Genomic DNA, 22007 nt, shown 5'->3' with positions numbered 1-22007 from the left:
TCATGGTTATTCCTCCTCAAGGAGCTGGTTTTTTTCTATCTTGACAGCACATTTGCTTATCTAAAAAGCAATACACACGCTCTGAGTGCCATGAGAGTGCAGCACACAACAGAAGAACCCAACAGAAAGTTATTTTCTTTTGAACATGAGCTCTCCCCTTCTCAAGTCACCTGCCAATGACAGCCAGCGTGGCAAGCGCACAGCCTGCACTGCACAGCGCGTCACCGACCCTGGACAGCAGCACAGATGGATGTGCCAGGGACTAACCCTCTCTCTGCTACAACTAGAAGGGACTTCTCCCTCTGAGCTGCACACAACACCCTTCTGGGGGAACTCTTACGTCCTGTTTCTTTGCAAATAAACAGCTCCTAAATGCAGCTAAAGGTTTCCAGGGTACAGTAGAGCAGAGCGTGGGGAACAAGCGTCCAACTCCTGCAAAAATAACGCGCTGGAGAGCTTGGACAAGCTTCAAACTGTGACAAAATAACCTGTAGGAGCAAAAGTTTAATAGTCTGGATCTGGGGAGAGGAGAAAAGCCTGATTAATCGGCTACTGAAGTTACATCTTTGCACGGCTTCAGAAACAGCCACCCGGGCCATTTCACAGTGAACATTTAAACAGAGAACACACAACTGCTACATTTCCCCAGAATTTCCCATCAAAACAAAAACCCAACCCACCTCTCTGTGCTCCCTACAAGGAAACAATACATGGGGAAGGGGCTTTGCTTTAACTTTAAAATAAACAAGCTGCAGGCACATGTGCATGCACACAAACATGGCACATCTGAAACCCATCACGTCCAATTTACAGGCTCACATTTCCTCCCTTCTGCAGCTCCAAAACACTGCACACAGGCAAAGCCCTGGGGCCTTTAAAGCCCCCCAGCCGCGCTCGCTTACCATACTGAAGTCCAGCAGGTCACTGAGCTCTTTGTCTGTCCCAACTGCAGCCATTCTCTGCTGCTGCTGATTCATACTCCCACAGACTCAACAGTGGCAGTCCTAGAGAAAGTGAGGGAGAGGGGAAAGAGATATTTTAATGACTAGAACAAACTACCCACCCCATTGATGAATATTTTAAAAAGACAGAGAGAAAGGGGCAAGAAAAATCCTTTGCGCGTCTCCAGCATCCAAATCCTCTGCCGAGAACACAGTCGGAGTCCTCATGTAGCACCCAGAGGCAGAAACAAGCAGTCTATTGACCAGGCACACTTGTATGTTAGTCTTTTGCTGCCATTTCCACTAGTTCAGGCCAATTCTGTTCCTGGTGTGTGGCAAATGGGGGGGGGAAATAGAGTCAACACATTTATCAAAGGATTCAGGCAAGTTATCACTCAGGTACTTGTCTGGCTCGACTCACCCCCTCTCATTCCCCCATGCTCACTCGTCCTTGCCTAGTTTTGTCTTAAAATAAAAAAAACTTCTAAAAGGCGGGGGTCTGATCTTATGCCTCTTTCTGTCGGGTCGCTGAGCACCTGCAGCTGCTTTTTTTCAGGGGCTGAAATCTGGGGGTGCCCAGCCAGGCCATACCGGGTGAGAAGTGAACCTCTTGGATCTCAAAAGGGACTGGAAAAAAAAAAATTTTGTTTTTGGAGAATTTTGCAAAAATAAAGCCCTCCAGGCAACCTTGCAAGATAGGTAAATACTATTCTTCCTAATTTTACAGATTTTTTATTTTAAAGGGAGATTGATCTTTTTGGCCAGCTCACTATGATGGAAAAATATTTCTTTGGGAGGGAGGAAGAGAGGCCTGGGATGACAGAAAAGATTCCTTTTTTAGTTTGGTTTTGTTTTGTTGTTTTTTTTTTAGGAACTCATTCATGGTTACAAAGGGCAACTGGCCAATAAATTTAACTCATTAATTATAAGGGGTTTTTTTTTTTTAAAAAAGAAAACTCCATGCAATCCAAAGCGTTTGTAGGCTGTGCCGGCTCAGCCACCACATTTCAATGAAGTTTTATTTCAAACGTGTAAAAACCCTTCGCCACTATTAAAAAAAAAAACAGCCAAGGGATTTTTTTTCTTTAAGTGTCATCAATGCATCTGGGCAGGATTTTTAAAGCAACTTTACCAACCCGGTGCCGTCGGAGGGGGGGGGAAAGCTTGTCCCGTCAGACCCCGGAGGAACCCCCCGTGCCCCCGGGGAAGGGGTAACAGACGCACCACTTAAGCAGCCCCCCCAAACCCCACACCCACCGGCGGCGACCGGCAGCTCTCGCCAAGCCCGCGGGCAGCTTGGACAATACACTCAATTCAGGATGGGATTTTGGTTTTTTTATATATATGTATATGCCCCCACCTCCCACTTGCACCCCCCCAGCCCCCGGGAAGCCGGCGCCCGGCCCCGGGAAAGGCTTTACCCGGCCCGGCCCCACAAAGGCCAAACACAGTGCGGCCGGAGGCCCCGCCGGTGCGGGCTAACGCGCAGCAGATGGCCGCCCTGCCCCGGCCCAGCAGCACCCCCTCGCCCGGACAAAGGCTCGGCTCCTCCGTCTCACTCAACTCCAGGCGCGGCCTGTGCAGTCCCGGCTGCTCCGGGACAGGCGCGGGCCCAGCTAGGCCGACCCGGGCCTCGCTCGCCCCGTGCCAGGCCGGGGGTCCCGCCGTGGGGGGCAGGGTAGGAGCGGGCTGCTCCCCCACACACCGCATAGAGGGGGGCGGCGGGGCTCACTGCCCTCCCCCCGCGTCCCCCGTGCCGTGGGGCGGGGGTCGCTGAGGGAGGGGGACGGAGCGGGGCCCTCCCTGCCGTGGGGGGAGCCCCCCACGCCGCAGGGTCGGCCGAAGGAGCCCCTTCCCGTTAGGTCCTCAATTTTGGCAGCGCCCCGAGCCGGAGCCGTGCCCGGGCAGGGATCCCGGGGAGGAGCGGGTGGTGCCTGGCTCAAGTCCACAGCAAGACGGGGGTCCGGCCCCCTTCCCCCCCCAGCGGGGATGGGGGACCCTTCCCCCTTCCAGATACCCCCGCACACGTGGGGACCCCCCTAACGCACCCCCCCCTCCGCTGCCCGCCCCCCCTTCCCCGCGCCCCAGCAAACTTCGCTGAGAACCGGCGGCACCGGGGACAACAGAGCCGAGCCGAGCCCCGTCCTGTCCCACCGCAGGGAAGGAAGGAGGGGGCCGGCACCCCAAGCCTCGCAGCGGCTGCGCGAGGGGTACGGGCTGGACCGGGACCTCCAGCACCGGGGAAAACGCGTGCATATTTTATAATTTTATTTGGTTTTTTATTTTTACCTGTTCCGGGGCAGGCGCGCACCCCCCCGTGCGTGCGCGGGGTAGGGGAAACGCATGAAGGTCCGGCGGGGCGCGGCGGGCTGGGGCCGCGGCGCCCAGGGCCGGCGGGCGGCGGCTATTGTTCTCGCGCCGCCGGCGGATACAATGTAACGAAGCGGCGCGATCGCCCCGCCCCTCAGCCCCGGGTCCTGACGCTGCTGCTACCGCCGCCGCTCCACCTCCCGCTGCTGCTGCTGCGCCCACCGGCCCCGCTGCTCCGCATGGTCCCCCCGCGGCGGCGCCCCCCTCTTCCCGCACCCACCCCCCGCCTCCCCGCCCCGCCCCCGTGGTGCCTCCCCCTCCCTGCCGTATCCCTCCGCCTCCCGCACGGGCAGCAGGTGATGACGGGAGCACCGCCCCCCCTCCCCCCCCCCCCACGCACGCACGCACGCACGCACGCACCCCGTGCTGCCGTGGGGGCAATGGGGGCGGCGCCTCTCGCGGCCCCGGAGTCAGCGCGGGAGGGGGGGGCGCCTCCGCTCCGCCTCCCCCCGCAACGGGGAACTATGTTTTCTGGCGGAGGAGGACGAGAGGACCGTGACGACACGAAAGCTTCCGAAGATGGACTGATAAAGCCTCGGGGCGCCGTCCAACAGGAGGGAGCCGCCGCTCCGAGTGGCAGACGGCGCGGCCAATCAGAGTGCGCCATGCCCCGGTTCCCCCCCGCCGCTGTATACGGAGCGCGGGGGGGGCGAGGCGGGGCGTGGTGGGAGCTGGGGGGCGGGGCGTGGTGGGAGCTGGGGGCGGGGGCCGGTGGTTCACGTTGCCGCCCGCGGCTCTGCGGTGGGGTCGGGCGAGCGGGGCCGCCCCGGGGGAGGGTTTCGGGGTGGAGGTCCTGCCGCGGAGCCGTGGCGATACGGGACCCCCGTCCGGCAGCAGCCACTGCCTTTCGCTTAGGCACTCCCTCGGCTCTCTGCCGCGGGGCATCTTCGCCCGGGGCAGCCCTACGCGTGGGGCTGGAGGGGCCCGGCGGGCAGCCTCCGCCGGCCCGGGGACGTCGGGTGCCCCACCGCGGAGCAGCACCACTGCCCTCGGGCCGGGCCCACCAGCGTGGAGTCACGGGAGCATGGTGAGGCCTGCCCGCACTCCTGTCCACGCTACCCACAATCCTGTCCACACTCCTGCCTGCGCTGCCCACAATCCTGCTCATGCTCCTGCCTGCGCTTCCCACACTCCTGCCCGTGCTGGCTGCACTCCCGGCCGCACTCCTGCCTGCCAGCAATCTCAGCCCATCCCCAGCAGCGCAGCGGACATTGTGATGTAAAGTCCATATTTTATATCCACATCTTTACATCTTCCCGCCTGGTTTAACTCCGCGGCTGGGTGCCAGCACTTAGAAGCCAGTCAGTGGGTGCTTTGTATCAAAGGTGCTGCCAGGCCGGCACCAGCACCCTGTGTAACATGCCGTGTGTCCGCCTGGGTCACCAGGGGTGAGGGAGGCTGCTGCCTGGCGGGATCTTTCCCCGGTGCCCAGGGAGTTCCCTGCCCCATGAGGGCTGCTCGCTTTTTAAAAGGCCACCTGGGGAGAAGGCAGGCAGGTTCGGGGGAGCGGGGGCTCTGCTTAGCCCGATGTCACTTCCTGCTCCGGTCACACTGCGGTGGTGAGCGCTTTACCCCCAGTTCAATCCAACCAGGCAGGTGCAAAAGCAGAGGCAGAAGCATGTGGCTGCTGCAGGTGCGGGCAGGGGGGTTACTGCATCTCATCAAGCCCCCACCGGCACCTAACGGAGGAATCGAGGAGGAGCTGGGCTACTGCCCGCCCTGGAGCGGTTGCTCTGCATGGCAAAGGCCACCTGTTCCGGCCCTGCCTAGTCGGCCTCAAAGCCGTAGGTCAGCAGGGTTGTTTTGTTTTTGTTTTGCCTGACCCCCTTCTGCAGCTGGGGTCCTGGGCCAGCTGTCACCTGGACCTTCGGACCATTTGGCTTTTTTAAACCGGAAAGAATTGCCTGCATTTAAATGGGGTCAGTGACCAAAGTCATCTCCTGTCATCGGGGATGGATCTGCCCAGGGGTGAGAATGGCCCCCATCCCAATTCGGCAGGGATGGGGATGTATCTGGGCTGGCAGCGAGGTGCTGGTCGCAGCGGGGGTCCGAGGCGCATGAAGGGGGAACCGCCAGCCGCTGCGCTCGCATGCAGCCATCAGCGCCCCTCCAAGAGGAGCGTTCTCCCCTGGGAGGTAGGATTCAGCTGCCCCAGGCGCATCCCGCACAGGTCCCACACGGTAGCCTGAGCGTTGCCTTGGGCCCTGCTGCTCCCCCACAGGCAGCCAGCCCTGGACAAAGAGTCCAGCTGGGCAAACGCAGCCTGGACTCGGGGTGGAAAGGTGAGCAGAGCACGGACGGGGCTGGCCGTGGCATGCGACTGCTTTTGGGAATCAGCATGGGGCTGAGCCCTGGGCTAACAAGGTGGCAGAGGTACGACCCCCTGCCCACTCCCCCTGCTCCCAAAGGAAGGGGAGCGCTGCCTTGTGTGTGGCCACTCTAAAAGGAGACCATTCGCCTTTTCTCCGTGCCCAATGGCCCCTCAGGCTGCTGTTGCCCTACAGCACCCTGAGCCTGGCTGCTCTCCCCCGCTGCGAGGCACAGGGCCAGCGCCTCCTGCTAGCATCGCTCCTCTTCCTCCTCTCCCCCTCTGCCTTCCGCTCTTGGGCATGACAAGGAAAAGATGAAACATTTCCCTTACACAATTATGTTCTAATTTTGCGCGTGTGGCCATAATTTCCCTGTCAACAATTGTAATTAAACCTCAGAGCCTAGCTATCCTGCCGCTGGTGGCTGTGCAAAGATGGAGAGCGGGCAGGAGTCAGCATGAGCCTTGCCAGCTTTCCCTGGGCATCCGCTGCCAGGACACGGTGGGGTGAGAGCAGTGGGGAGGTTTTCTTGATCCGAGCTGTTCTGGTCACTGTGCGTCTTTGCATATGTTGAAAATAGAATTTGCCTTTGAAGGCTCCTCTTTCCTGGTGGCAGCATCATAGCAAGAAGCGTGTCCCCAGGCCTGCCCGTGGGGAACTGGGGAGGCTTAAAATTCCACCGGCATTGTGGTTTTTTTTTCTTGAAGCTGAGAAGTTCCCCCTTCCAGTTCACGGCGCGGCCCCCTCAGTTTCCTATTTCAAGCTATTTTGGCGTAGGGCAGGAGGAAGCAGAAGGGATGGGGGGGGCACGCAAAGGGGTACCACAGGGACGCCATGCAGATGCCTCCACCTAGGACACTGGAGGGGCTCCAGTGACATTCCCTGCCTGGAGATGCGCTGGAGCCTGCGGGCTCAGGAGCAAACTTGACATCCCCTGAGCGCCTCGTGATGTGAGATACAGGCCGCCCCCAGCCCCTCACCCCTGCGTAACGGCATAAAACACAGCAGCGTTGCGTGGGCAACACCTCAAGTTCTTCTTATTTCCATCCCCCGAACCTTTGGGGTGGGGATAGCAGTTTTCATCATCTTCACAACTGTTAGTGCTAGTAACGTACAGCTAATAAGTAAATGGAGCTGAGATTGTATCATAGTCCTACAACACCAAGAGCTGTGGCTTAAATAAAAGTTTCACAATGACTCTTGCAATACTCAGAGCTGGCAATGCCAGGGGAAAAAACCATTGTGTAGCAGAGGCTCCAGGGCAGGTGCTGGCCGAAGGAGGGCTCGGAGACCTTCCCCCATGGGCAGGTTACCCCCTGGGGCTCAGCTCCTGACTGAGCCTCACTGGGAAGAGAAGAGCCCATTCATGCAATGCTCCCTCTTTGGAGGAACAGCGGCTGCTGTTGCAAAAGCATTTGCAACCTTTGAGAAGGGCTTTGCAGCCCTGGAAGCCTGTGGTGAACCCAGCAGTGCTGGCGGGGCCAGGGCAGCCCAGCCACTCTCCAGTCATCCAGCACAGACCCCTGGCAAAGAGCCTCCAGCTCTACCCACGCTGAGTTTGCCATCATCCCACCAGCTCCTGTGGAAGTGGGTCCCTTGGTTGCTGCATATAATGCAGCCGATGTCCCTGAGCTTTGATTCCAGGGCTGCTGGCTGTCCCCTTCCCAGCATCCCTTCCCATCCCCTGGCTGTGACCCCCAGCAGCTCCAGGCCCGGGTCCCTGCAGCGTGGTACCTGCTGGCTGTAACACAGGGCAGGGCACCGACAGCCCTGGAAAGCGCAGGTGGATCAATAGTTCTGTAGGAATCAAACAAATCCCACTGGAGCCAAACGCAGGTTCCTCAATTGCCTCCCCCCAGCACAACGCTGTGTTTGCAGCGCTGTGTTGGGAGAAACAAAAAGCAATAAAATGTCAATAAGCAACAGTGCTGCCAGCAGCTGGAGGGGGTGGTGGAGTGGCAGTGCCCTTGCCAGCCTGCACAGCGCTGGCTTTTCTGTTTCCCGCTCTGGGGATTTCCCCATGTCAAAAGTTTTCCAGAGAAACAACATGCCTTCATAGCCCTTGACTGAGGTCCAGGGGCTCCGGCCACCTCTGGAGCTCCAGCCATGACAAACTCCCTGCCCTGGGTCTTGCTCCCCACGTGCAAAGCGGAGCTGTTGTGGCGGCCGGCCACAGGTGTGCAGCTCCCAGTGCAGCCACCTCCTCCTTGCTGCTGAGGCCTGGGCAGTTTGTTACATGCAATAAGGCAGAAAGTAGATGGAGGCCACGAGCTCCAACAGCCGGCAGAGCCACGCACCGGCTCTGCAAGAAGACGAGCAGTTGCTCTGGTTGAGTCTTTATCTGAGGCCCCGGTCTCCATGCCTCAGTTTCCCCTCCATAAGATGGTGGCAGGGACAAACCCTGCCCATGTGGGACCCTCAGTGATCTTCGCAGGTGCTATTGGGGATACAGCAGCCTGCACCAGCATCCCTGGGCAGGGGAGCCCTGGACCTTGCGGCAGAAACCTGCCCGAGGCAGAGGGGCTGTCGTGTGTCCTGGCCTCATCCCCAGAGCCAAAAACCACCTCAGCCATTTAATTTCTCGCCAAGGAGGTGCAGGACCCATTGCTGGCTGCAGGGAAAGGGCTGCTGGCGCAGAAGAAAAGACTGAAGGATGAAGTGGGATGGATGGAGACTTGCTCAAATGCGACTTTGGGGAAGGTTGTTCTGCCTCTGAGTCCCCACCCTGGCCTGTCACTGTCCCCACGTCCCTCCCGGCAGTTCAGGAGGGTCTGGGAAAGTCTTGCTGTGGTCCTTGGCCAGGAGAGTCTGGGAGTGCTGGGCTGGTCCAGCCCAAGTATTGCGGCAATGTCGGGGGAGGCTCCAACCCAGGTGGGGGCTGTGGAACGGCAGCTGCTGTCGCTTCCCTTGGAGCCTCCCACCCACCCCCTACAAAACTGAAAATGAATGAAAGTTCAGGTCTGTGCTGGGCAAAAAAACAGACTTAAAAAAAAAGATACTGGATCAAAATCCCCATTTCCCTGCAATTTCCTTTGAGCAGAGCTGTTTTTCCAGGGTGTGAGGTGATTCCCAGGGTACAGCGCTGCTTGCTGGGACCTGCCCCCTATTTGGGACCCAGACTCTTGCCCCATCTATTACTGGCTGGGGACACTGCATGACAGCCACCCGCACTGCGAGGGATCTGGCGTCTGGCGCAGAGGAGATGGATGGGCTGGGACCACCCAGCAAGGCCAGTGGCTGCAGGAAGTCCCTGCACGAAGCCCCCCTGCCCCTAAAAATCAGGGCAGCCCAAGGAGGTCCCCTCAGCGTGGGGGACAGCAAGGGGCAGGACCAGGCAAACATCTCCCACCTGGAGCTGGGGTCTGGCGGTGCCATCCTGCCCCCTGGGCTCCCACTTCATTCCAGTTTCAGGGAGGTAAAACAGACTGGGAGGTGCGGAGCATTGCTCATCACTGCCACCATGGAGGATGCTCCTGCAGGTGCCCATCCCCGGAGCCACCGAGACTTGGGCCACCTTGCCAGGAGCCCCAGGGTGAGGGAGGCGGTGGGAGCTTTGGGCTTCGTGCTGGATCCCGGTGACTTTAAGGAGCAAGTTGGAGTTCATATTTGCATTTAGTCACAGTGTGAGTCAGACATTCCAGCCCCGGCTGCCGAAATGCCTCAGCTCTGACTTCTGATTTCCCACTGCAACCTCGGGGTTTTTTTTTTTCTTCTCTCTCTCCCCCCCCCTTTTCCCTTTCTCCTCTTTTTCTTCCCTTTCTTGCCTGTCCTTTCCGGCCAGCCCTGTTCCGAAGGCAGGTCAGGCTCCCACAGGACTGGAGTCAGCTCTGGGCATGGGACAGTCATGATGTTGTGGGGGGACGGGGCAGAGGGACTGCTGTGGGCATCCTGGAGAGTTTATTTTTCCCTTTAGCACTTGGGAGCCAAGGGGGATTAAACCCCACCAGACAGTCCAGCCATGGAGGGGGTTGAGCGAGGGAGCCCCCCACATCCTTCCTGCAATGGTGAGGGGGGCGTGGGGGTGGCAGGATCCCTACTGAAGCCACCGGCAGCTTTTGGCTACCCCAGCCATCGCAGTGAGGCCCCAGGGCAGGGCAAAACTGGGGGGGGGGAGAGGGGGAGAAAATGGGGGAACCCCCCAGGAAAAGCCCACCAGACGATCCATTCCGTGGCAGGGTATGTGCCAGTCTTGTGCAGGTTTATTTGCCCTCAGCAAAGCACCAGTACTTGATTTGTAATGTTTTTAATTAAAAAAAGACCTGGAGCTCAGCCAGCACGGAGCAGGGTGCTACCTCCCCCCATGCCCCCCCAGCTGCCCCTTGCTGTCCTCCTGCAAGCACCGGGCACCCAGAGCTGGGTCCCCGGGGAGCGTCGGGGATGCCCAGCCCAGACCTGGGAGCTGCTGGACCCCCTGAGCCAGGGGCTGGGGGAAGGAGATATGCTGAGTATTTGGACAGAGGCAGTTTTGTTTTTGGTTTCCTGAATGATGCATTCCACATGGCATTGCATCACGCACAGCTGTTACATCACTTTAGCCAGGAAATTTAAAACAAGTGGCCTCAGCTGGAAATGGTGGTTTAATTATTATTTATGGACAACAACAACAGGGAGTGAGAAGAAAGGCCTGAAAACGCTTTTTTCCTTTTTTTAAAACCTGCCCACCTCTCACATTACAGCGACTTTGTCCCCAGCTCCCTCCCAGCCTGTGTGATGGTGCAGCAGCTGGGCTGCCACAGGGATGGGCTCTCGGTGAGGGCAGGCTTTAAGCTTGGCTTGTGCTCTCCTGGCAGTTTGGCCAGCAGTTCCAGACCCTTTGGCCACACCATCCCCCTCTCCTCCAAGGGTGCTCGCTCCTTGCTGGCTACCCCTGCAGCACTTGCAGTAGAGTGGAGCATCCTCTGGCTCCCGGCCGCCCCACAGGGATGCTGCTCGTCCCTGTGCATGGGTGCTCCCTCTGCCAAAGGGTCAGCACGTGCCACCGGCAGCTCCCCAAAAGCATTGTTATCTTCACTCACTGTCTTCCCCTCGGGTGCCGTCCGTTATCAGTGACAGCCCCTGGCAGCCCCTGCGAGGCGCACTGCTCTTATAGCTCTATCAGCTGAGTTACGACGGTGAATATCTCCCACAGGACAGTCTGGAGTCACATGATAGATCCAAGTCCATCCCTGCCTGCTGGGGCTGCCCATCAGTGTGGCCTGCCCACGTGCCTCACGGGGACCAGCCCTTGGCACAGCCATGGGGGACATTGGCGACGGTGACAAGTCCCCTTCTTCAACCTATTTTGCTCCTTTTCTTCCAGCTGTGTGGACAGAAGTGATGCAGAGAGCGTGATCGTCCTCCCTGCCTTCACGTGGGGGCACCAGGTGCCCTCTTCTTCCTCTCTTCCTTCACACTCTCTTTCAAGGACAGCATGGAGCAGGGACATCAGTGGCCCTGACCACCCCCCCTCCAGCTGCCAGCACCCCAGGGGTCCCCACTGCCAGCGCTGTGGGGAGGACACCCCCTCCGCTGGGCTCCGCTCCTGGCTGGGTGCGAGTGATGGCTGCGTGTGGCCAGTTGGGGAGGGGGCCCGTGCCAGGGCCATGTGTGTACCCAGGAAGCCATGGGCAGGCAGAGCCCTGCCATGACCTGCCTGGCTGCTCCTCCAGACCCCAGCGCAGGGGCCCCATTTGCAGGTGGGGAAACTGGAGTAAAGGAAAGGGCGGTGGGATTTCTGCTGGAGCACAGACCTCAACAGTGTGGGGTGGCCATCGAACAACTCCACAGGCACCTGCTGGGCAGGGCCACATTCCCATCAAAGCAGCAGCAGGATGGAGGGGAGGCAGCGATGCTGGGATGAGGTGCTAGAGAGAACATGGCATGGCACAGACCTTGCTCGGGACCACTGGAGAGCATGGCTGTAGCACCCACCTCCACTCACCTCCCAGCCCAGGCAGAGCTGGGATGGAAACTTCTCAACCACATGTTGAAAAGCTTCAGGGCAGCTCATTGGAAAATTCAGGGGGAATTCTTCTTGTGCACAAAACCCCTCACTTTGTGCAAGTGTTGAAAAATGCAAAAATGCTCCATTAAAATGTTGCCCCGGTGCATTGGCAATGACAAATGCTCCGGCTGCCTCCTGCCACTGCCATGCCACTTCTTCCCCTAATTACGCCCGGAATAACATTTTCCAGCCCATTGTCCGCAGACCACTGGGTGCTGGTGGGACCCCTGGGAAACGCGAGGTCGTGCTACAATGCAGCGTGCCCCGGCCCCACGGGCTCTCCCGGGGCCCAGGGGAAAGTGGTCCCCAAATGGTAATGTTTGAATGAGTCAGTTGTAAAGAAATCCCACCCTGGGCACCCCCGACTCCTTTAATCCCCCTGGCAGCAGGACACAGTCCCTGCGGCACAGCAGAGCCTAGGGATGCTTGTGTCTACCTGGGGGGTGCGATCCCACCCGGGGGCTTGGAAAAGCTGCCTTAAAATCCACCAAAAATAAACCCAGGGTCATGAGAGAACCTTCAGCACGGTGTGCCGGAGGAGGCAATGCGGTGTCCCCGGCCCCAGGTGGAGTCCCCCCACCCTGCGCTGCTGCAGCTGCGGCCCAGGATAGCATCCGCCTACGAACAGGAAACCCTCTGTACGTGTTTGCTGGGGTGGGGGGCCCCGGGAATCTCCTCTGAATGGAAAGAAAAAGCACCCCCACACTCAGAGACCGTCTCAGCGCCTCCTCCGAGGTAGGAGGGGATCTCCGGGGGTGCCCTTGTTGGGGTGCCCTGGGGGGTCAGCAGGGACCGTCTGCCCCTGCCAGGATGCAGGGGCGAAGGTTGCTGCTGGCTAAGACAGCTCGTGGGTGGGAGAAGGTTAATGTGTGTGGAGGGGGGTCCTGCTGGGAGAAGGCTGAAGGGAGCCTGGTCCCTGGCCCTGCAGGCAGCCCCAGCTTGGGCAGAGGCGCAGGCAGAAGGCTCTGGGGAAGGGGGATGGGGACAGGGGGCGGGAGAGGAGGGAAGGAGCAAGGAAAGGAAGAGATGGATGAAAGGAAATAGGTGTCATGGGAGTTGGGTGCAGAGCAGGGGACAGGGGCAGAAACCTTTCCTGTGGGTGCTGGCTGGGAGACAAATGCCCCTTCCAGCACCTCTTCATGGTGAAAACAGCAGGATCTGAAGGAAGGTGTCAAAACTGAGGGTAAATATTCCCAATGAACAAGGAAGGTGGCAGCACCCGTCTAAAGGACTGCCAGTATACCCCCTGCCAGCTGGAAAAGTCCCCTCCACTGACCCCAAAAGTCCCAGTGAAGAAGGGGCAGGAGGAGGTGGCAGGTTTTTGCCTGGGTCTGGGGGTTTGAATGCCGCTGAGATGTAAACGTCATGAACAGGGCACCTTTCCAGCTTCTTCAAGTTAAACAGCAAAATAAATGCATCATCGCAGTGGGTGAGGCTCAGAAAGTTTCAATTTGCAAATGTGCCCCAAAGTGGAGCTGCTCCAAGCACCAGGACGCCAGGGACAGGGTGGCCCCTGTGCCTTTGCTGTGGGGGAAGGAGAGCACATGGGCGGTGCCTCTTTGGGACCGGCTGGGGGTTTTCCCTTCCCTACCCAGATTTCTTACTTTAGCCGGTTTCATGATATAATGTCAAGTTTCAGCATCATTTGGGGAGTAATAGAAACTGCCCCAGTGAGGTGAGTCCTGTTCCAGGCTCCTTCCCCCGTGTGGGGCACGGCCATGGGAGAGGATGGCCAGATCCTGGCAATAGCTCTCGCTGCAAAATGAGTGGGCTCCAGCCTCCTGTCCAGCAAAGTCAGGGTTTGCAGCAGGTCCCATCCCAGCCCCATTTTCCATCCTTCCTCCTTGCAGTCTCAGCCCAGGGGGCGCTTTGGGCATCCTCTCCCTCCCCAGCTGCCTCTCCACTGCCAGGTCCAGCCCTGCTGGCATGGGTAAGATCCAGTTTGGCTCCATCCTCTTCCAGTCACAGAATCACAGAATCACAGACTGGTGGGGGCTGGAAGGGACCTCTGGAGATCATCCTGTCCCACCCCCTGCTGGAGCAGGCACACCCAGAGCAGGGGCACAGGGCCGCGTCCAGGCGGGGTGTGAATGTCTCCAGGGAAGGGACCCCACAGCCTCTCTGGGCAGCCTGTGCCCCTGCTCTGGCACCCGCACAGGGAAGGGGGTTTTCCTCATATTCAGGTGGAACTTCCCATGTTCCAGCTTGTGCCCATTGACCCTTGGCCTGTCGCTGGGCACCACTGAAAAGAGCCCGGCCCCATCCTCCTGACACCCGCCCTTCAGATATTTATAAGCATTGATGAGATCCCCCCTCAGTCTTCTCTTCTCCAGGCTGAACAAACCCAGGTCTCTCAGCCTGTCCTCATAAGGGAGATGCTCCAGGCCCCTGATCACCTTTGTAGCTCTCCACTGGACTTGCTCCAGTAGTTCCCTGTCTGTCTTGAACTGGTGGGCCCAGAACTGGATGCAGCACTCCAGATGCAGCCTCACTAGGGCAGGGTAGAGGGGGGAGGATAACCTCCCTCGCCCTGCTGGCCGCACTCCTTTTAATGCACCCCAGGACACCGCTGGCCTCCTTGGGCACAAGGGCACATTGTTGGCTCAGGGTCACCTGCTGCCCCCCAGCACTGCCAGGGCCTTCTCAGCAGAGCCATTCTCCAGCAGGTCACCCCCATCCTGTACTGGTGCGGGGGGTTGTTCCTCCCCAGGGGCAGGACCTTGCACTTGCTCTTGTTGAATTCCATGAGGTTCCCCTGGGCCCAGCTCTCCAGCCTGTCCAGGTCTCGCTGGACGGCAGCACAGCCTGCTGGCGCATCAGCCACTCCTCCCAGCTTGGTATCGTCAGCGAACTTGCTGAGGGGACGCTCTGTCCCTTCGTCCAGCTCATTGATGTATATATTGAACAGGACTGGCCCCAGCACAGACCCCTGGGGAACACCGTGAGCTACGGGCCTCCAACCAGACTCTGTGCTGTTGATCACGACCCTCTGAGTTCTGCCGTTCAGCCAGTTCTCTGTCCACCTCACTGTCCTCTCATCCAACCCACACTGCCTAAGCTCACCTGTGAGGGTGTTATGGGAGACAGTGTCAAAAGCCTTGCTGAAGGTAAACAACATCCACAGCTCTCCCTTCATCCACCCAACAAGTCATGCCATCATAGAAGGCTACCAGATTGGTCAAGCACGATCTCCCCTTGGTGAATCCACGCTGACTACTTCTGATAACCTTCTTTGCCTCTACGTGCCTGGGGATGACCTCCAGGATGAACTGTTCCATCACCCTTCCAGGGATGGAGGTGAGGCTGACTGGCCTATAGTTTCCCAGGTCCTCCTTCTTGCCCTTTTTGTTGACTGGAGTGACACTGGCTACCCTCCAGCCCTTGGGCACCTCTCCTGTCCTCCATGACCTTTCAAAGATGATGGAGAAAGGCTTAGCGACAGCATCCGCCAGCTCCCTCAGCACTCGTGGGCCATCGGGGCCCATGGATTTGTGAGGATCCAGTTTGCCTAGGTGATCTCTGACCCAATCCTCCTCAAGCAAGGGGAAGTGCTCCTTTCTCCAGATTTTCTCTCTCTCCTCCAGGGGCTGGGATGCCTGAGGGCCAGCCTTAGCAGTGAAGACTGAAGCAAAGAAGGCATTCAGTAACTCTGCCTTCTCTGCACCCTGCATCACCAGGGCACCCACCTCATTCAGCAGCAGGCCCACGCTTTCCCCAGTCTTCCTTTTACTACTGATGTATTTGAAGAAGCCCTTATTGTTATCCTGGACATCCCTTGCCAGCTTTAGTTCCAAGTGGGCCTTGGTCTTCCTCATTGCATCTCTGCAGAGCCTGACAGCGTTCCCATATTCCTCCCAAGCAGCCAGTCCCTTTTTCCACATACTGTAAACCTCCCTCTTCCATTTGAGTTTTTCTAAAAGCTCTTTGTTCATCCATGCAGGTCTCCTGGCTCCTCTGCCTGACTTCTTCCTCACAGGGATGCACCAATCTTGAGCTTGGAGGAAGTGGTCCTTGAATATTGACCAGCTCTCTTGGACCCCTCTACCTTCTAGAGCCCCGACCCATGGGATGCCTCCAAGCAGGTCTTTGAAGAGGCCACCGTTAGCTCTCCTGAAGTTCAGGGCTGTAATCCTGCTTGTTGCCCTGCTTCTACTGCACAGGATCCTGAACTCCACCATCTCATGGTCACTGCAGCCAAGGCTGCCCCCAACCCTCACATCCTCAACCAGCCCTTCCTTGTTTGTTAGTATAAGGTCCAGCAGCACATCTTGGCTCCTCCACCAATATGTCAAAAAGTTTTCCTCGACACTCTGCAGGAACCTTCTGGATTGCACGCGCCTCGACGTGTTGCTTTTCCAGCAAGTATCAGGGTGGTTGAAGTCCCCCGTGAGAACCAGGGCCTGCGATTGCGACCTCTGTGTCTGCACCGTGTCCTCGTCCCACTGCACGTGGCTCTGACATGTGCAGAAGATGCTGAAAACTCCCCCAAAACTTGGGCTTGGGCACAGGAGCCTGATCATGACCAACCTGACCATGAGCAGGCACCTAAAAACTGACCTGGTGCCCCAGAGAAACTGGCCCTGAGTGACCTAAATTTATAGATCGGCTCCCCAGCAAGGCGCTGAGATCTGGATGTGCTTCTCCTGGAAGGACACATGAGCCCAGATCGCCTTGTCCCAGAGGGTGCTGGGGGCCAAAGACAACTGACACCCCCCAAATCCAGCCCTCTCGCCTGGAAAGGGCCGGGTGTGGAGATGCCATAGCTCTGCCGGCTTTTGCTCATCCTTTGCCACGGCCGCAGGTGCGTCTCCGCTGTGTCCTCCCACCCGGCCTGGCCCACGGCACCACTTCTCTTTCGCTTCCCCGGGCCGACGCGGTGCGTGGGTGGGGGAGCCAACCACACCGGCACAGTGATATAATTAGATGCCAGCAACCCCGGGAGCTCACGTCACTTCAGCTGAGAGGAAGGAGAAACAGAAACTCCCGGGAGGGCTGAGCCACCGGTGGGGGGTCCAGGGGGACCACACTTCAGTGGCCTGGGGATGTGGCAAAGGGCAGCCGACGGGAGCAGCGCATCCTTCCCTGTGCTGTGCCCTGTCCCCGCCTGTATGGCTGGGGCAGAAACTGCTGCTGGGGGGGCATCACCGGGCAACGTCCCCATGTGGGGAGCAGCCAAAAATCCTGCAGCCCAGCTGTGGGTGCCTCTTGTGCAGCTGAAGCCGTTGGGTCCCTCCTTGGTGTTTTGCAGGGTGCTCCCCCTCCCCAACACCCCCAGTTCTGCAGGGTCTTTGGGGGGCAGTGGTGTGCAGAGGGGAGAAAGGACGAAATCCAAAGGCGGGTTAAGGGAGCCTGGAGGAGGAGGAGGCCAAAGAGGTGTTCAGCCCTGGGCATGTGAAAGGGCACGCTAGCAAAACCCATCTCCCCCTGACTGTGGCCAGCAGGCTGCAGAGGGGTTTTCCAGCATGGGTGACGAGAGGGGACATGGGCACCCTGGGGCTGGCTTTCAGGCCGTGCCCAAGTGGCAGGGGTCACTTAGGACAGAGTGGCGTGCTGTGGCTCTGGCCGTGGGCTGGTGGGTTCCCAGCAGCCCTGCCAAGGGCTGGGGACACCTAATGATCCCTGCTGTGCCATGGTCCCTACACCATGTCCCCACAGAGCCCCGCCACCCCCTGTCCTGGCAGTGGGGAACCCAGGTGCAGCCCCAAGCCACGGAAGGGTGGGCTGGTGGGGGGAGGGCGCAGGAAGCCAGATTAATGGCAGCCAGTCATGAAATCTAGGGCAGACCCATCTGTCAGGCATCTCCCATTCGAATCTGGCTGCGATGCCTCCCCCCGCATCACCCCCACCTCCTGCAACCCCTCCCCACCCTGCTCCCTGCAAACCCGCATCTGGGGGGCTGCGGGGAGTGTCCTTGGCGGGGAGAGTGGAGGCCTTGGGGTGGCAAAGGGGCTTTTTACCCTTATTAAACTCTGCATGTGCCTTTTGTTCCCACGGGCAGCCCCTGGCCTGGGCTCCTGTCTCTCCTTCAACCCAGTTTTCAGACACCCAGGGGCTTTCTCTTCTTTTGAGGTCTCCAGAAAGCTCCAGGTCAGGGAGTCAGGGGGGATTCATGAGAGTTTTGTTTAAAATCAGGAGCTTCAGAGGGAAAAAAAAGCACATTTGGAGAGGGGAGAGGAAAGGGCAGAAAGGTGGTTCTGGCTGTGCCAAAGGCTCCAAACCACCCACGCACACAGCCAAGCTCTGGCTCTGCAGTTCCTGGACAGCCGGGCTTTTGAAGCTGCTTTTGAAGCTGCTTTCAAAGCTTTCAGTGACTGGCGGTGTTGGAGCTGCCCCAGGAGCCCCCAAGAAGGGGGCGCAGGGTGCCAGCTTTACCAGCCACAGGAGGTGCCAGGGATGCTGCCGCAGGACTCACGGGGAAACCGGGGCAGCAAGAGGAGACCAGGAGCTGGCAGCATTGTGCCCTGACAGCCAAGCCCCGCATTCATGCCAGGCGGGGAAGCCCCCGACACCTTGCTTGAACTGCGAGACAGGAAAAACCTGGCTGCCCAAGAAGCTGCCCCTCTCCCACAGAGCGTCATGCTCAGATTCTGAGCAAAGCCAGGCAAAAAGTGGCTTGGAAGCCCCCAGCCCTGCCATCAGCTCTGCTTGACACTTGGTGCTGTGTGAAACGGTGGCTTTTTATCCAACTGGGCAGGGAGAGCTGGGTGGAAGGAGGCGAATCTGCCTGAAATGAAAATATACATCTGGATGCCTGTGTATGTAACCTGGGTCTGCGGGGGCACGTTCACCCGCCTGGGTTTGCAGTGACCTCAGTTTAACTTGGCAGCCATCAGATGCCTTATCTTATCTGCATCTCACTGCACTCTCACAGCTAAACAAGTGTCAAGTGCCTTGGCTTCCCCTGCCTGCTGGGGCACCCACATTGTGCAGGCACAGCACCCATGTGCTCATCACTGGGGGGACTGGCTGCTCCAGCATGGTGCTTGGAGCTGGCACTGCAGCTTTCCCCCAGGTTAATTCAGGGCATCGAGGAGTGGTCCCATCCCCACAGCCCTCTTCCATCACGCAGCACCCCTGGAAGGGGAGTTTGAGATTTCAGGTATCATCCTTGTCTCTATATCCATTCGTGGTGAAGCTAAACCTGGCTGCACGCTAGGTCCAGAAGTGCCCAGAGCATGCAGGTACGTGGTGTGGGCAGCTGGGATGCTCGAGGCTGGGTGATGGGCTGTGGGGCAGAGCCCTGTGAAAGCACCGATGCAAAAGGCTTTACCTGCTCCAACCTGCTGCTCAGCAAGGAGGAAGTCACCCTCATTTATAGCTTGCTGATTTCCTTTCCTGGTAGCTTATAAACCCAAATATTGGTAGTTTTTTTCCCAGAATAGGGGAAGGAGACAGGGATGGGGAGCTCAGGAAAAAAACCTGCAAGCTCCTTGCCCCACAGTGTGCCCCCCACAAGCTGTGCAAGGAGGATGGGGGGTCATTGGACTTGGCTCATCTTTGGTGTAGATAGTTGCTAGTTTTTGGGTGCAGCCAGAGCTGGACAGGGGGACATCCCCCCCCCCCCGCCAACCCTGCCTCTGCTGTCTCTGTGGTTTCCCTACCTGCTCCAGGGGGCCCCCGGGCCAGGGTGACAGCGAGACACAGAAGGCAGGATGTCACCTCAAACCTCAAGAGGAGCTGCCACCAAGGGGGAGGGTGGCTGGGATGCCAAGGCAGGGTGGGGGGTGAGGGGGGTTGCAAGGCACTGTATGTAAACATGGGTGCTCCTTTCCCAACTGTCTTCTTCCACAGCCTCCCAGCCTTGCCGGGGGCCATGCGGTTCTCGTGTTCCCCCAGGGATGGGGAATGGCCTCTGTGCACCCTGAGCTCCTGGGAGAGTAGGGACACAGCCCTTTGCTGGGGCCGTATTGGGACCCCGCCATGACAATGACTGAAGAAAATGCCCTGATGCCCTCAGGGGTCCTTCTCAGGGCGGTGGCACGAGGGTGTCCCCTTCTTTCAGGGTCAGCATAGCAACCTGACCCCCTGACCCCTGCCACCCGCCATGGGGTGGATTTGGTAGCTTTGGGGCAATGGTTGGGGACCCTGAGACCCCCCAAGCTCATGGGGGAGGGGGGATCTGTTCTCAGGGCCGGGGGGGTAAACCTGGCACTCTGCTCTCAGCCCACTCCATTTCTGGGCTCTGCAAGAGCTGGTTTGATTTCAGCTTGTCAGCCATCACCACTGCAAGCCCCTTTTGCTCATCCATCATCCACGTAACACTCTGAATCCCCCCACAGCCCTCCTGGGGCACAAAAAGCCAGGAAACCCAGGACCCCCAACCACATCAGGCTCTGCGAGCCTGGACGTGGGGCTGGGACACTGCAAGGAGGGGGCTCCACATCGTTCCTAAAACAACCCGCGCTGCCCAGAGCGTTGCTGGCACCCACCGGCCCTAATGGGGCTCAGGAGGGCGCAGGGGAGGGGGACACCCAGGTATGGCAGTGCCCACCCCAGCCCCACAACGCCGATGCTGTGGAGATGTCGCGCGGGGAGAGCACCCATGTGTGCTCGCACCCACAGAGCACCCAAAGCACCCGCCTGTGCGTGCACCCACAAAGCACCCACAGCACCCACGAGTGCAGGGACCCACGAGGTGCCCCCCCCCCCAGGGATGGGGCATTGGGGCTATGAGCCTCCCCTGGGAGAAGGCAGAGATTTCCCAGCTGTCCGATGGTGCGAGGGTGAGCACGGGGAGGGGAGAAATGGAGGCAACTCTCCCCCTGCACCCCCTCCCCGGCCCCCCCGCGCCCCAGCTCTGGGCTCCACCGGGGAGATGAAGGTTTCCAGCTTTGCAGGTGCATGGTGGGGCTGAGCGCGGCGGCGGGGAGGCCGGGGGGCTGCGGCAGGTGGGGGCCGGGGGGGACCGCGGGGTTGTGTCTGCCAGCTCAGCATGGCTGTTAGGCACCCATGTGCCACCCTGAGCACGGGCAGGGGCACCCAGCCCTCGGCTGTGCTGGTGAGGGTAGTCCTGCTGGGGACAGTGGGTGTCCCCTGCCAGCTCTGAACCCCACGGTCCCCCGGGCAGGGAGGACCCTTCCTTCTGGGTGAGCCAAAGGGATGCCCTGGGATGGGGACAAGCTCAGCACCTGCTCCCTTGGCCCTCGGAAGGCAAGTGTGGCTTGAACCTGTGGCCACCCGCCACCCGGCCACCCTTGCCACTGCAGTGTGGGGCAGGAGGGGCCTCCCCGCGCCCACAGGCAGGAGGGGCTGCGGGAGGGGGCTCCCGAACCTGAGAGCAAGAACTTCTGTGGCTTTGAAAGAAAGAAAAAAGCCCCACATCTCCGGGGACCAGCTGCTCCTGTTTGCCCATCTCCTTTCCTGTTTTTATTTTTTTCTTTTTTTTTTTAATCATCATCTTCTCCCGCCTCGACCACAGCGACGCTAAGATGGAGCCGGTTCCCTCCCATCTAACCCATAACCGACTCCCTCCGCCTCCCACAACCTACCACCTCCACCGCAAGGATGACAATGACAGCTGCAGGGGTTGTGGGCATCCCTTCCCCCTCCTTCGCACCCCTTCCCATCCCCATCCCTGTCCTCATCCCCCTCCTCATCCCCAGCACCCCTCCTCCCGCTGCCCCAGTGTCGAGCCCCCTGAGCTGGGCTGCCTGGCGGCCCTGCAGCCTTTTGCCTTGACATTTGAAAAATGCCAGGCTGAGCCGGGAGACAGCAGCTTCAGGGTGGCACACGGCCAACTATTTCATTTTGGGTGTGTTTCAGTTTGTTTTCTGTGGCGGACATCACTGGCGGGAATGAAAAGGGAAGGCTGCACCCCAGCTTTCACCCTCCAAGTTTGGGGGCTGTGGTGGGGGCTGCAGGGAGGATGTGGCACCCACCGGGCAGGTCAGTGGTGGGGTTTGATCCAGCTGACGGGGACTGACCCCGTGCCCAAGGGCTGGTGCCCCTCCAGCTGGTGCTTCACTCTCACAGCTCAGCGGTCCGGCTGCCCCCATCACCCCAAACCCCAGGGATACCCACATGTCACACCCCCAGTTTGTGGTCCCTGCCATCCTGGTGTCCGAGGGTCCCTGCATGCGCCCCAGTGCCAGCCTCAGCTGGGTCCTGGCCCCTGGCACACTCACGGGGTGGGAAGACACGACGGACAAAGTGTTATTCAGCATCCAGCTCTCCTGGGAGTTCGGCCAGGAGCGGGATGGGGGAATTGTGATGGGTTCAGACACTGGGTCTCCATGGTGCCCCTGGGGGAGCCCAACCATGCAGGACCATGCGAAGAAGAGTCAGCCCCTTGCTTGAGTGTCCTCGGTCCCTCTTTGGCCCCTGGGGAGATGGAGAGCCAGCAAAGCCCCGGCTCGGTGCCAGTGGGCACCACAGGGGACGGCACCAATGCGCTGCCAACTGGTT

General features: G+C 59.3%; 2 protein-coding genes across 25 annotated transcripts in view; both read right to left on the bottom strand.

Annotated features, from left to right (window-relative positions):
* The window catches only part of TCF3 (transcription factor 3), an 87391-nt gene extending 83882 nt beyond the window's left edge, over positions 1-3509 (bottom strand). For 14 of the 21 annotated variants that reach the window (XM_075076880.1, XM_075076883.1, XM_075076886.1 and 11 more), the window contains exons 1-2: positions 3231-3509; positions 903-1004 (exon numbers count right to left, since the gene is read on the bottom strand). In XM_075076880.1, the coding sequence (XP_074932981.1) occupies positions 903-977 (75 nt within the window). In that variant the 5' untranslated portion in view covers positions 978-1004; positions 3231-3509. The remainder of the gene's footprint in view (positions 1-902; positions 1005-3230) is intronic. The other 7 variants (XM_075076892.1, XM_075076894.1, XM_075076893.1 and 4 more) reach the window with 1 other exon arrangement.
* The window catches only part of MBD3 (methyl-CpG binding domain protein 3), a 200540-nt gene that overhangs the window by 114712 nt on the left and 63821 nt on the right, over positions 1-22007 (bottom strand). For 2 of the 4 annotated variants that reach the window (XM_075076909.1, XM_075076912.1), the window contains exon 1: positions 3437-3440. The exons of the other annotated variants lie outside the window; for them this stretch is intronic. The gene's annotated coding sequence lies outside the window, so the exon portion shown is untranslated. Of the gene's footprint in view, positions 1-3436; positions 3441-22007 lie in introns of those variants that run through there. 4 annotated transcript variants of the gene reach the window in all.

The sequence above is a fragment of the Phalacrocorax aristotelis genome, chromosome W, assembly GCF_949628215.1.
Source record: "Phalacrocorax aristotelis chromosome W, bGulAri2.1, whole genome shotgun sequence".
In the NCBI taxonomy this organism is placed as follows: domain Eukaryota; kingdom Metazoa; phylum Chordata; class Aves; order Suliformes; family Phalacrocoracidae; genus Phalacrocorax; species Phalacrocorax aristotelis.
The sequence above is the reverse complement of the archived record's forward strand: the minus strand, read 5'-3'. Positions and strand labels throughout refer to the sequence as shown.